The 13,381-nt window shown below is 46.9% G+C and overlaps 1 protein-coding gene across 4 annotated transcripts in view; it reads left to right on the forward strand.

Annotated features, from left to right (window-relative positions):
• Positions 1-344: 344 nt before the first annotated feature.
• The window catches only part of XPNPEP1 (X-prolyl aminopeptidase 1), a 30,936-nt gene continuing 17,899 nt past the window's right edge, over positions 345-13,381 (forward strand). For 2 of the 4 annotated variants that reach the window (XM_071563608.1, XM_071563611.1), the window contains exons 1-6: positions 416-763; positions 1,977-2,072; positions 4,760-4,890; positions 10,434-10,497; positions 12,209-12,313; positions 12,595-12,687. In XM_071563608.1, coding sequence (XP_071419709.1) covers positions 4,774-4,890; positions 10,434-10,497; positions 12,209-12,313; positions 12,595-12,687 — 379 coding nt within the window. In that variant the 5' untranslated portion in view covers positions 416-763; positions 1,977-2,072; positions 4,760-4,773. The other 2 variants (XM_071563609.1, XM_071563610.1) reach the window with 2 other exon arrangements.

Genomic DNA, 13,381 nt, shown 5'->3' on the forward strand with positions numbered 1-13,381 from the left:
AGATTATGTTTGCTCACTAGAGGTGTGAGCCCCATCCCTCCCTCTGCACCCGCCCCGGGCAGTTCCCAAACTCCAGCGGGCCGAGGCCGGCGGAGCAGGGGGCACTCGCTGAGCAGCCTCACCCCCCACCCCACTCCAGGATGTATTTTTGGAAGGTCGCGGAAGCGAACGCAAACCAAGGGGTGGGAGAGGCGTTCTGCTCCCTCCCGCCGGGGGAGAGCTGGGGCTGCCCCGGGCCCCGCGGGGCTCAGCCGAGCGGCTGCGGTGGTCCCGGTGCCCGATCCCGATCCCGATCTCAATCCCGGCGCCGGTCCCGCCCCCGCGGGCCCTGACGTCACGGTGACGTCAGAGGGAGGTGCTCCGGCCCACGTGGCGCGGCGCCGGCGGCGGGGCGGGCCGGCGGCAGGTGAGCGGCGCGGGGTGGGGGCTGCCCGAACGGGAGCCCCGGGCTGGTGGCACAGATCGCCACGTGTGGCTGGGGCACGGCCTCGGCCCGGCTTTCCCCTCCGGCCGGGCCCTGGCCGGGTGTCCAGGCCCAGACCCTGTCCCTGGCTCTGCCAGGGCATCCAGCACTGACAGCCAGGCCCAGGCCGGGTGTCCAGGCCCAGGCGGTCCTGTCAGTCCGGTGTGGGGCTGGGGGAGGCTTTTGGCTTTGAGTGGCAGGCGCATCTCTCTTATAAGGAGAAACTGCAGGAGCTGGGCTTGTTCAGTCTGGAGAGGACTCATCAGTGCATATTCACAAGATATTTGCAATATCTCAAAGGTGGGTATCAAGAGGATGGTGCCAGGCTTTTCTCGGTAGTGCTCAGCGACAAAAGGAGAAGTAATGGCTGTAAACTAAAACACAAGAAGTTCCACCCCAACATGAGAACTTCTTTATACTGAGGGTGGCAGAGCACTGGGACAGGCTGCCCAGGGAGGTTGTGGAGTCTCACTCTCTGGAGTCATTCCAAACCCACTTGAACATGTTCCTGTGTCATCTGTCCCAGTGACTTGGCCTTGGCAGGTTGGACTAGATCATCTCTAAAGGTCCCTTCCAGCCCTAACAATTCTGTGCTTCTGTTTGGTGAGTTTGAGGTGCAGGCAGGCACAGGAGGACAAGCAATGGGGTTTGTGCCTTGGTGTGTGGCTGTGAGTGCTTGGGCTGCCCTGTGAGCACCCAGCCCAGGAGAGAGAGCCCTGTCTTTGGGTTGGTGCTGCTGGCTCCTCACTATGCAAGCTTGTGTGCTTATTTTGAACAAGGCTATTCATAAAAGAGCATATCTGAAGAAAACGGGACATAAGCACTCAGGATGGCCTAACAAAGCAGCCACAAAGCAGACCCAGCTGTAGCCAGTCCTGGCCTCACCTCCCTTCCCAGCCATGGCACTGACACACACCCTGACACATTTGGCCTGGTGTCGCCAGCCCTCACTGGCGCCTGGGCTTTGAGCAGCCCGTTGCTGTGCGTGCATGTGGGAGGCAGGAGGAAGTGTCTAGTCCCTCTGGCAGCATTTTCATGGTTGCTTTTTGCGCCATGAGCCTGGTGGAGATGCTGTCCAGGCAGGATCTGGTCTGGGCTCTTGGAGAAGTGCCTCCTATGGTCTGAGTGAGGTACAGATAAAATTTGTCTAGACAGTGACAGATTTTGGGATCCAGCTCTGACTGTCGTCATACTGCTGTGGTACTTTGCATGTTACTTCTGCTCTGCTTTAGTTTCTGCATCTGTAAAATGGGGAGTGGCCTCTGACAGAATGATTGAGAAAACAAATTGGCGTAAAACAGCACACACTTGCAAGATTTAATCATAAGTCTTGACAAGCAAATGCATGACCCCTGACATTCCCTGTTCCCTCATGGTTCACCCTCAGTGCATCTCTAATCATGCCAGTAGAATGTAGTGTTAATGCATTTTCAGCTCATTGCTGGGGCATGAGAATGTTTTATGGGAGGGCAAAGTTTGTTAGCCACTTCAGTTTTGCCCTTTGCTTTCTCAGGCACAGTGGAACTTATGAAGGCCGGGCAAAGAGCTGGATGGTATTTTGTGTGAGCAGAGGCGAGCGGCATCCAGACGTGGGGAACTACAGAGACAGGTAACAAGGGAGCCTGAGACCTTTGAAAAAGTTGGGGCAGGTAATGGGAGTGGTCCTTGCACTGCCAAGTCCACTACCTTAATTTCAGGTGTTTGGTTTTAATCACTGGAGTGATTAAATAAGGATTGAGAAGCTGTTTAACTTTATAGAGGCTTATAATTATGGCCAAGGGAGGAGAAATCACCTTTTAAAAGTTATAGGAGGACCAGAATAAAGCACTACCAAAGATCTGTGATAAAATAGCTTCCCTTTCTCTGGAAACAGAAGGCAATTTTTATTGTAAAGTTTCTGGAGGACTTTTTGAGAGTGATTTCTTGTACTATGGAGTTATCTAAAATAGATGTCCTCCTTGGTATCGGTTTTGTTGCTAATCTAGCATAGTTGTGTTTTTAATATTGCAAGCAAATCTTTCAACAGGTAGAGTACTTTTAAATGATATTTTTTTTGTCCTTGAGCATCTCTCACTTGCTAAGAAAACCATGGCTTGTCAGCAAAGAGCTTTATTAAAAGGCAAAGCCTTGTCATGCCTTGCCTGTTTATATGAGACTTTTGGACTCCTGGAGACAAAGCACAGGCCAAGAACGGAAGCCATGTCCTTATGAGTTTGTAGAAAGAGATTCTTTGCTGCTGGCTGGTTGCTATGTTGTTGCTCTCTTTCCTTTGTGTTTTACTTTATCTGAACATAAATCAGCAGCAATGTTATAGAATGTTACAGCAGCTGCTTGCAGAGGACAGACAGAAACAATCACAGTATTATAAAGCTCAGTGTAGCTTGCGAACACTGTATAAAACTATGAAATGTGTCCTGGAAATAAATCTGAGGTGTAATCTCATCCCAGCAAAGGGACAAGGTACCAGTTACAGTATTCAGTGCCTTTGACTTTGATTTGCTTCTTTTGACCTGGGTTTTGAAATACAGTGTACCTCTGGGCAGAGTCAGTCACACACAAGTCTTGTATGCTTTAAACTTGCTGTGATGAGACATGTGAATGGTGGTCTTGGGTTGAGGTTTTTACACCTGAATGCATCAGATCTTGGTTCAGTTCCTCACGTTGTCACAGACCTGCTGTGTGACCTTGGTCAAATCATGTCTTCAATCTCTTGGGAAGAGGAGGCAGATTTTCTGCCTTCCCATTTAGACAGCAAACATCACAGGGCAGGGACTGTGCCTTATTGTGTTTTGGCATAAGACCGTAATGTCACTTGGGAGTCCTGGTAGTTACTGAGGTGTAAATAGGGTGAGTGCCTGCATAAGCAAAAAATATTTGAGTCTTATATGCTGTTTGCTTCTCCCATCTATGGTCTGTTTGTAGACATGGCTGTGAAATGAGATGTGAAATTAACTGGTCAGAATAAAATACTGCATAGCATGGCATTCAAGCAGCATGCAGCCTACCCACCTTGTCCTGGAAAGTAACAGCATTAAAGTTTTAAGATCCCAGCACATTCTTAAAAACGTGAAAGAAATGGGTAGAGAACTGGGAAGGGGCTCCCTTTGGGCACCCTTTGGAGATGGGAGTGAGGAAAAGATGAAAAGAATCTCCGAGGAGATTCAGGTTACTTGATTTTCATAGTCTTTCTGGCCAGGCATCCCCCAGCTCATCCCCCTGCAGTCAGTGTGTGCCTTCCACTGCAGCCTTCTCTTGTGCCAGCACAGCAGCAGGGCCTGATGATCACTATGTGTAGTGCTCACAGCAGGTACTGGCGGGAGACACTTTTGGGGTAACAAATTGAAAGTCTGGTGTTCACTGCAATGCCAAAGATAGATTAAAAAAACCACAGCCAGGGAGGGTGATTGGCCTATGCCCTTGTTTTCCCCTCTCATCTTCCATCCAGGCTGTGCCCAACCCCTGCCTGACAGCAGCTGAGGTCTGCAAAGCATTTGCCAAAAGTCTTTGGAGGAGGTTCCCATAAGCCTCCCTAGTTGTCCTCTGGCAGTCCCTTGTGAGTGCTCAATGTGCTGTTCCTCCTGTTGCAGTTGTGTTCTTCTAGATGAACTAGCTCACAGCCCAGAGGTGAATGTGGCCAATGAATGCATTCCTCTGTATGTCCTTGGGAGCATATTTCTTTTGTCCGAGTTAATCCACTCACCAGTCCACCATGAAGCTCTGGGTTGTAGTGAAACTTGTAAAAATTGCATTTGTAATTGGTCCATTTCTGAGTTCCTGATGTCATGTCTTGCTCTCCCAACAGCCTGTGCTCCTGTGGTGTATGAGCCACAGCATCTCTGGCCCCAGAGTGAGAACACGGAAAGTTTCTCTCAGTACATGTTATGGGTGAGGCTACTTCTGATCTGTGGACACTTGGAGCCATCTATATCACATGCCAAGCCCTTTCCTGGCTTTCATAGGGAATATCTGAGATGCTGGGCTTCCTGCTCCTGTCCACATGCAAGAAGGGTTGGTTGGTGTGTTAAGCTCATGTGTGTCACTATAGGGCATGCCATCCTTCACCAGGTGAGAAAGATCCTTTACAGGACAGATGAGCTTTGATTCTCAGGCCTTAATCTGATCTCTCATTCTTAAGGAAATTGAGTGAAGTGACAAGGCAGGTGAAATTCTGGTCTGAGAGGGATGACATTGGCACAGTTGTCCTCAAGCACAGTTTCCAGTGGTGATGGCCCTCTTCCTGTGCATGTTGTGACCTGCGATGGTTGGAGAAACTGAGGTTTTTGTGCTTTGTTTTAGTTGCAGGTAGGAAGATGAGTCCAAAAATTACAACGGAGCTGCTGAAACAACTGCGGCAGGTGATGAAGAATCCCAAGTATGTCCAGGAGCCTGTCCAAGCCTACATAGTGCCCTCTGGAGATGCCCACCAGGTATGGATGGATGAATTATGGGAATGGTCTCATTTTCCTTCCCTGCAAAAAATAAAAGCAAGGGATAACTAAAATCACCCTCCACTCAACTTGCTTTAATGGTTCTAGTATAAAAGTCTGTGTAACCTGAGAAATACCGTGTTGGAAAACGTGTCTGAGGTCTGTTCAGGAGACCAAGGTTTTTATGTATTTGTAAGAAATCAGAGTGCATGGTCTACCAACAGCTTCTCTTCAGATTGTCTCCAGGCAGCTGACACTGCAGAAAAGGGAGCTTGCCAAAGGACTTGTACCCATCCTGGCTGCTGGAAAGAATAGATTTACTGGGTGAGGAACAGAAGTTATCTAGGCATTAGTTTCTCTATTAGCACCTCCTGATCAACACATACTCTTAAGCAAGGTGGTGAAGGATTAGTTGCAGAGCTTTCCCTTTGCTAGATCAGGTTCTTACTGGAATTTGCTGTCTTATGCTAAAGCCCTTTAGATCCCACATGGAGGGGCCTTTGGACAGGCGGGGAAGGAACAGGCCACAATGATGCTTCCCTTCCCCTGCTGCTTTGCATCATGATCTGTGCACTAAAGATAGGAGGGAAGTTGGCCCAGGGTGGTAACTCACGGCAGTAACTGGTGTGTGCTGCTTCCACTGTTAAGATTTTTGTAGTCTGTGACAAATTTTAAATTGCTGAACTGCCTTTTACCTCCCCTGCCAGCTCATACACTAGTTTTACTCTTCTGTTCACTCTGTTAGGAGACCCAAGAACTGCCAAGAGTTTTTTCCTCCTCAGCCATTTTCAGGAAACAAAAGACTTGAAGCTTTCCTGGCTGACACCCAAAGCTCCCTTTTACCCCTGGGTGCATGAGAGCAAAATGCAACTGAATCAGAACCTTTGCCCTCGACTTGGCACTGAGGTGAGCTGAGTCCAGACTTGCCTGTGCCCTGGGACCATATGTGCAGCATCGTGTTTCCTCTTAGAGGGATCCAAACTTGGGCAGGTAGGGGGAAGGCGTTTTCTGCAGCTGCTATTGTCTGCTGCATTCCTGCCGCAAGCTGCCTCTGTCCATATATAACTCTGGTTTCATTTCACTAGACATTAAATGCTGTCATGTGAGTTGAAGAATGTGACCCTCAGGACTTCTGGGTTTTTCTGTTGCTTTCTTTTCCTTGACAGAGTGCAGTTAAGCAGAGAACCCCATGTTGCTATTTCCTGCCAGGCGAGTTGGTCAGGTTTCTCTGCAGAGAGAATCTATCTGAATGGAAACTATTACTCTACACTGCTGATTCTGGTGCCTCCTGAGTAGCTCATGCAGACTTTTGTTTCTGTGAAGTTTGGGAACTGGTGCAATTTTTGGCATTGACAGGTCCCTATTGATCCCAGAACAGCCTTACTGATTCCAGGGAGGTTGTGATAACCTGAGATTTGCAGCTGCCCCATGTTCCAAGCAAGGGCTTGTTTCCTATGTGCAGACAAGAACTTTACATCCCTACAGTCAGATTTTGTTTTTGGGCAGCTCCCTCCATGACTCAGAACACTGTGGTTTAACGATACCCAAGAATTTGGTGGCCCAAGCCATTTCCTCCCCACAGCCTTAGTGATGGTGTATTGCTGTCCTTGCCTCAGCTATTCCTGAGGCTGTCCTGGGATCCACATCACAGAACTTGTCAACAAAGAAGGCTTTCCCTCCTGTGGTGTTGCCACACGTTTAGATTTGGGGAAGCTCTATTCCCTTCTGGGTAGGAAAGGAACCCATGAATTGGACTGATGCTCATACACCCTGATGCTGCAAGTTGCTGACTGATTTCTCTTTGTAACACTGGGAATACTTGAGCTTTGAGTTCTGTAATGCTTTTAATATTGGTTTTCCTGCAAAGCTAAGAGGTTTATATTATAATATTGCCAGGAGTCTTGCCACCAGTTGTATCCTTTGCTTTTGATGTTTAGTTGTGTAAGGAACTGAAAGACTTGCAGAGCTTCTCAAACTGCTGGCTCTGACTCTGGCTTATTCAAAGCTGCTAATACCTTGGGTTTGTGGGTCTTGCAGTCAGCCCTGGATGTTGTCTGGCTGCTTTAATTTTTGAAAATTTTGATGCTGGTGATAAGAATTCTGAAGAAACAGACTGTTTCCATGAGGACCTGGGTGGTCCAGTGGCTGATGAAAAAGGAGAGCAGTCCCAGTCAAAAATGGGATAAACTCCATGCAAATAATCCCATTCCTTTTGTGAGCGCTAGGTGGATCCTGTGGCTGCAGCTGTCCAAGGATCACAAAGGGGTGAAAAGCCATGCTTTTGGGAATGACTCACATAACTCCTTTGTGGTTTGGTTAAAAATGTCTGTCAGAGCTTTTGGGGTGTTGCAGTGGTAAACACAGGATCCATTTTTATGTTGTCATGCAGTTTACATTGAATATAGAGTTTGCCTGTATAGGAATATTCAGAGATTGGAGGAGCTTCTTAATGGGAGGTAATGATGTTTGGATTAGAGTTTGGGTTTGGAGCCAGTCACAGCTTAACTGAGGCTGGCTTCTACCTCCAGGCCTTGACTCAAAACAAATTTAGTCAGATCTGGCTGGTCTTCCACATCAAGGAAGCACCTGCCCAGCTCACAGCCCTGTGTTTGAGTTGGCAGAGGTGCTGTCTTCTGCTCCGGGCTGGCTCCTCTCACGCACACTTGAGCTGAGGAATCAGTGGGGCTATAAAGCAAGAGACAGCTTGTGCACAGGTTGCACTGACCTGTTCCAGATCTTACCAATGCAGTTTGTTTTTTGGCAGTGAATATTGACCTCCCTCCAGGTACACAGCAGGGTTTGTTCTTTAATGACACCAGTGTCATACTTCTAAGGCTAGTGAGCTGCACTTTTCATTGCTGAACTTGGTTGACATTAGGATAGAATAAGCTTTAATATATTAATCGCTCAACCTTGCAGGCTGTGGGAGTAAGCACCACAGATACTGGGGGTTCTTTCTGGCTTAGCTAAGCATTTTTGTGATGTAGTTTTGTCTGCAGGACTGACAGGTGTGGTGAAAAGCAGACATGAAAAGTCTGGGGAGGGCCAAGTTGAAGGCCATCAGAGCTGAAAGACAAGCCCCAGGGAAATACCTTGTTCTCACTGGGCTGTGGTGTGTGCTTTGTGTGGCGTACACAGGTGCTCCCCCAGTAATTTTAGCTCGTGCAAAACTTGGACTCATCTTTGCACAGTGGGGGTTGCTGTGTGAAACAGAACAGGTGGTTGTGCAACAATTCAGACTGACAAGTGAATGAACCATCATTCCCTCCAGATCCCTCATTCTCCCTTTCAAAGTCCATCTGCCTTATGCCCTGGGTTTGTCTGTGAATGGGACAGCATGGGGTATTTCCATGCCGTCAAGGTCTTTGCTAATTTTCATCAGCTTTTACCAGATCTAAACCTGATACACTTCATTTTTTCCTTTAATATTTTTTTAAGTTTTTTTCACTCATTTTACTATTTTGTGGTGTTAACCCACCTATGAATATGAGATTCTTGTCTGCACAAGCAAACTAGCCTGTAGTCTCTACTGTGTTGGTCAAGAAAAATGGAAGAGAAATCACTGGTCTATTTTGGGATGTACTTAGTGATACATTCCATGAGTGGAAATTTCCAGCATCTTCCTTAGGACTTAGAGCCTGGGAGGTGGTGTCCCACCTTTGAGCTGTGAAGTGTAGCAGATGGGGAGTCATAACAGCCAACAGGCTGAATAGTCATTAGGAAATGCTGAAATGGGGAATCCTCAGGTCTGGCGTTGATCTGCCTTTGTGTTCTGTCCTGCTGCTGGGAGATGGGCAGTGGGGAAACAGACACTCGATTCCATTCCCTGAACGACTTTGTCCTCTTTGCTGATGCCTTTGTTAGTATTTTAAAGGGGGTTAGTTGTGATAGTGTGCTGTGGGGGGCTGAGGTGGATCCACCCCATGAGCTAGTGTGCAGAGGTCAGTCATCCCTTCCCGAGGCGGGTATCCTGACCCCTCTCCTCCCCACAGTTGCTGAGTTTATGTGACAGCCCTGTGGGGCTGGACAAAAGTAGGCACAGGAAACTAAGTGAGTCAGAGATGAGGGCACCTACAGCCTCCATACTCCCCTCCTCTCTGTCAGTTTTCACTAGTGTTTGGATAAAATGGAGGATTTCTTTGGAACATATCCCATGAATCTTCCCTGGCAATCAGGAGCAAAAACGAGATCCTCTTTTGGGCCATGATATTTGCTGTTGCAAGGCTCTGGTTCAAAACGTTAGTGGGGAATGGTTGGTAGCTGCTGCCTAGGGCTTCTCCCAGGAGGGGAGAGACTTGGCTGTTCTGAAGGAGGTTTGATCATGGTGTGATTTGGGGCAGAAATAAAGAGCTGGTCCCAAGTGCTGTGATTTGTGCTTCCTCACTGCTGTGCTTTGAACCCTCAGCCTTCTTTAGAATGGTGAGGAGTAACAGATTTGAAAGGAGTATTTTCTAACACTCAGGTGGTTCTATCGCAGTGGGAACTAAAACCACCTGAGAAGTGGGCTGTGATTTCTTAGCTCAATCCCTTAGATGTTTCTTTTGCCCCAGCACAGCTGGATGCAGAGAAACTTTATGGGCTGAGGAGCAGACTTGCATTTCAGACCGTTTGTAAGGTACAAATCCAGGGGTTTTACAGCTCATACATTGGTGCTGTCAGCCTGGATTAAGCTGATTTGCTGAGCTGCACTAGTTAATTAACAGGCCTACTCAGCAGTTCTGACCTCCAAACTTGCCAGAATGAGATCCCATAAAAAAGGCTTTTGGGCCATGTAAAGGTACGGCTCTTTTAATTTAGACAACTCCTCTGGATATTTGAAGTCTGAACATTCTCAGGGTCTTCTACAATACTGCCAAGAGATGTGTCCACAAACACAGGTTGTGATAGGTTTGGGATGAGGATGGACTTGTAGCCTTTGATTCCGTCTCTTCCATCAAACCTGGTGGTTTTTGCTGTAGTCTAATTTTGATTAGGCAAGAGAGAAGTGAGAGGATCAGTACCTATTTATCAAAGGTCCTGAAGGTTAACTTTTTTACAGTTTTACCACTCTGATGATTCTTTTCAATGTCATTGTTATGGAAAAGAAAGTCTTGAAGGAATTCTTACAAATGTCAGTGAGGGGACTTCTCTGGAGATAGTGAATTTTACAGATTTTATGTGCTGATTAGTCTGGTCCCCAAGATCAGTGGATCCTTCTGGTTTCTCTTCCTTTCACATTGCAGCTTCAAAGGCATCATTTGTTTGTTGCCCAAAGGGGAGGCTGTGTGAAATAAAGGTCTGCAAACTCTGAAGTACTTCAGTGTTTACAGACGTTTGTGGGAAAAAAGTGCTGCAGCTTAAAAAACGCACCGGTTGAACATAAATACGGTATAATCACAGATGATTAAATGTTCCAGTGGAGTAGAGCCCAGGATTTTTTAACTCATTTTGTTCTCCCTGCGGTGTCCTTTAGGAGAAAAAGCTTATCAAAGTATTTGTCATCAGCTGATTGGGTTTTTTTCCCCCTGCTGCTATAAATAATTGCCGCCTCTTTTGTTTTCTAGAGTGAATACATTGCACCGTGTGATTGCAGAAGGGCGTTCATCTCTGGATTTGATGGCTCTGCAGGTACCTTTCCAGAACTTGGGTTATTGCATAATTCTCCTATAAAGAAATAGTTCCATTCAGGGCATTGAGGCAGAATGGAAAAGGAAACCTATTCAGCTTGTTTGGACTGTTTTATTCCCATTTCAGCATCTGTAGAATTAAGTCTTGGCTACCCACTGGAATTATGTAATATCAGCGGAATAACAAGTTTTCAGAAAATGTTTGACCCCTAAATGAACTTCTCTTAAAGTAAAATCCTGTTAACTCTTTCATGTGGTGTTTGTAACCCACGGTCATTTCTTTTGATGTGCAGCCAGTACGAACAGATTTTTATGTTGCCCATTTGGGCTGGATGAATAAAGTGATGGACTTTAGTTGGCCTTTCTGTTTAAATAGAGACAGGGCCAGAAACACTGCATTTGGAAACTGAACGCTGTGGAAAAGTTTGCTTATCTTACCGAGACAGGATGTTTTCTTGGCTCTAGGGTAGGTCTGTGTTTCAAGAGACCTAGTTTTTACCCTAGCTGTACCCTAAGCTCTGCAAATTACTCTGCTCTGTCGTTGTTGGAAAGTCACTTTAGTCTACCGAACTCTTTCTCCCCCCCTCTAATTGTAAATCTGATTACAAATACTGATACCTATGTGTTTGGAGGATCTGTTCATCAGTTCCTATGAGCTCTGGGATCTCATGTGGAAGGTGATAAATCCAGGGATGCAGATTGCTGTTAATGGCTAACATGAATCCTGCATTAATTTCGCGCCTTTTGCATGACCTCTTCATAACCTTCCCCTCTAATTTGTGCCCTGGTATGTACTTGGAAGGTCCATGTTCCCAGCCTAATGCTCAGCAAGTCAGTGAGATTTCACACAGGGGCTCACCTTGTGTTTCTTGCTTCATCTTTTCAGGCTGAAGCAGCTTAAAATGTGGTTTGTGTTGGGGGAGTTTGGTAGAAGACAATGAGTTCATATTTGGAATCTCTGCACTGCTAATCTGGGATTCAGTTTCTGGTGACAGAAAGTATGATCAAGATGCAGACTCAAAAGACTTGGATTCAGTTTCTGCTTGTGCCATGGTTTGTTTTGTTTTGTATTGCCAAGGGCAAGGCAGCTTGAGTGCCTTTCTGAGATGTCACTGCCCCTCAGCTGTCTGCTTGCATCCCTCCATCTGGAGTCAGTGCAATAGGACAGACACTGGAACCAACAGAAGTTTTTGTTCATGTTTCCTGTTCAGCCATCTCTGCTAGAGCTGTATTGTTTGGGAAGGAGGTGCAGCTGACAGCTGGAAGTGATACCTATGTCTGCAGGCCTAGTATCAGCTGTTTCTTGTGGATGGCCAGAGTCCAGGCTTCCTCCCTAAAAGATGGGGTGGAGTTCAGGGATGCACAATATGTGTTACTGTGACAACAGCCTAGTGGAAACCACGGTCTCTGTTACAGAAGGTTTGGAAAGCCCTGTTTACCCAGTTCCACTGACTGGCTGAGATTTGTTTAAGTCAAATTCATGTGAGGCAATTCATTAGGGTGCATCTTTGTGCATTCTGTCTCAGATAGCATTTGGGAAGTCATAGTGCAGGGGAAACAGTATCTCCACTGAAACAGGACTTGCTTTTGAACAGTAAGCAGAGCTGCCTTTTAGGGAATTAGAGTGTATTTCAAACACTGTCCCTGCTGTCTGTGTCTCTGCATGGTGGCTGCCCACCCCTGAATCACCCCACCTCTGCCTTCCTGCCTAGGTACTGCCATAGTCACTGAACAGCATGCAGCCATGTGGACTGACGGACGCTACTTCCTGCAGGCGGCACATCAAATGGATAACAACTGGACACTCATGAAAATGGGTACGCAGGAAACTGGGCTGCTGCTCCACCGATAAACAGAGAACAGCCACAGGCTGTTTGGTTACTTCACACATGTTCAGCTTGGGCTCTAAGGATATCCCATCGTGCAGGGACTTAGGGACATCTTGGATACACTGCTCCTTCTTTAGTGTCCTGTGACAACTGTTGCCAAGTGGTCTAGACGTTCCTCAGTAGTTGCATTATCTTGTACTTTTTGCATAGTGTGGGAATGTGTCAGTGTGACTGCTTCTTTGAACCTTTTTTTTTTTTAATCCTTTTAGGTCTGAAAGATACACCAACTCAGGAGGATTGGCTAGTGAGTGTCCTCCCAGAAGGCTCCAAGGTGGGAGTGGATCCTTTCATTATTCCAGCTGGTTGGTTTTGCTTTATTTTATAGTTCTGGGTTGGGCAACTATATTTTGGCTCCTTGCTTGTCTGGCTAAGCTGTTGTGTGATGGTGTGCAGCTAAGCATGTTTCAGCCCAGATGAGATGGTGGGTTAAACTGTTATGCAAAACAGGTTGGATTTTGCTTAAGCATGTACCACGAGAGCTCCACAACAATGGTTTGACACCAGAACACAAGGGGTGAGAGCTGCTTTCTAGGCTTGCAGTGACCTTACCTGAAAACCAGAATCCTGATCTACCTCCTTTTGTCTGTGCTTTGGCTTGTCATGGGCACTTCAGTACAAAGCCGCTGAATGCATTGGCCAGCATGTGAACAAAACAACCTGGCAAAATCCATGCTGCTACTCCTGTTTGGTGGTCTTGCCATCTCTGCAGCTTTCCCTGTAGGAAGCACAGTGAAAGGTATCATTTATATCCATCTATTCATGCTTCAAAACATGGGGCCCAATGCAAGGGTCACTGGAGGCAAGGGGAGATATTTGCTTGATTCAAATGGGCTAAGAAACCATCTCATGGCTGTGTGGAAGTGACTCTCACCTCTCATCTAGCTTAGATCTAGCATGGTTCTGCAGTGAGGTGGAGGGCACCCTTACAGCAGCTTCTGGAGTGGCTTCTTCCAGGCACTCCTGTCCAGCTCAAGCAGGAGGCTCCAAGACTATGAA

This window comes from Pithys albifrons, chromosome 9 (genome assembly GCF_047495875.1).
Source record: "Pithys albifrons albifrons isolate INPA30051 chromosome 9, PitAlb_v1, whole genome shotgun sequence".
Taxonomy (NCBI): Eukaryota; Metazoa; Chordata; class Aves; order Passeriformes; family Thamnophilidae; genus Pithys; species Pithys albifrons.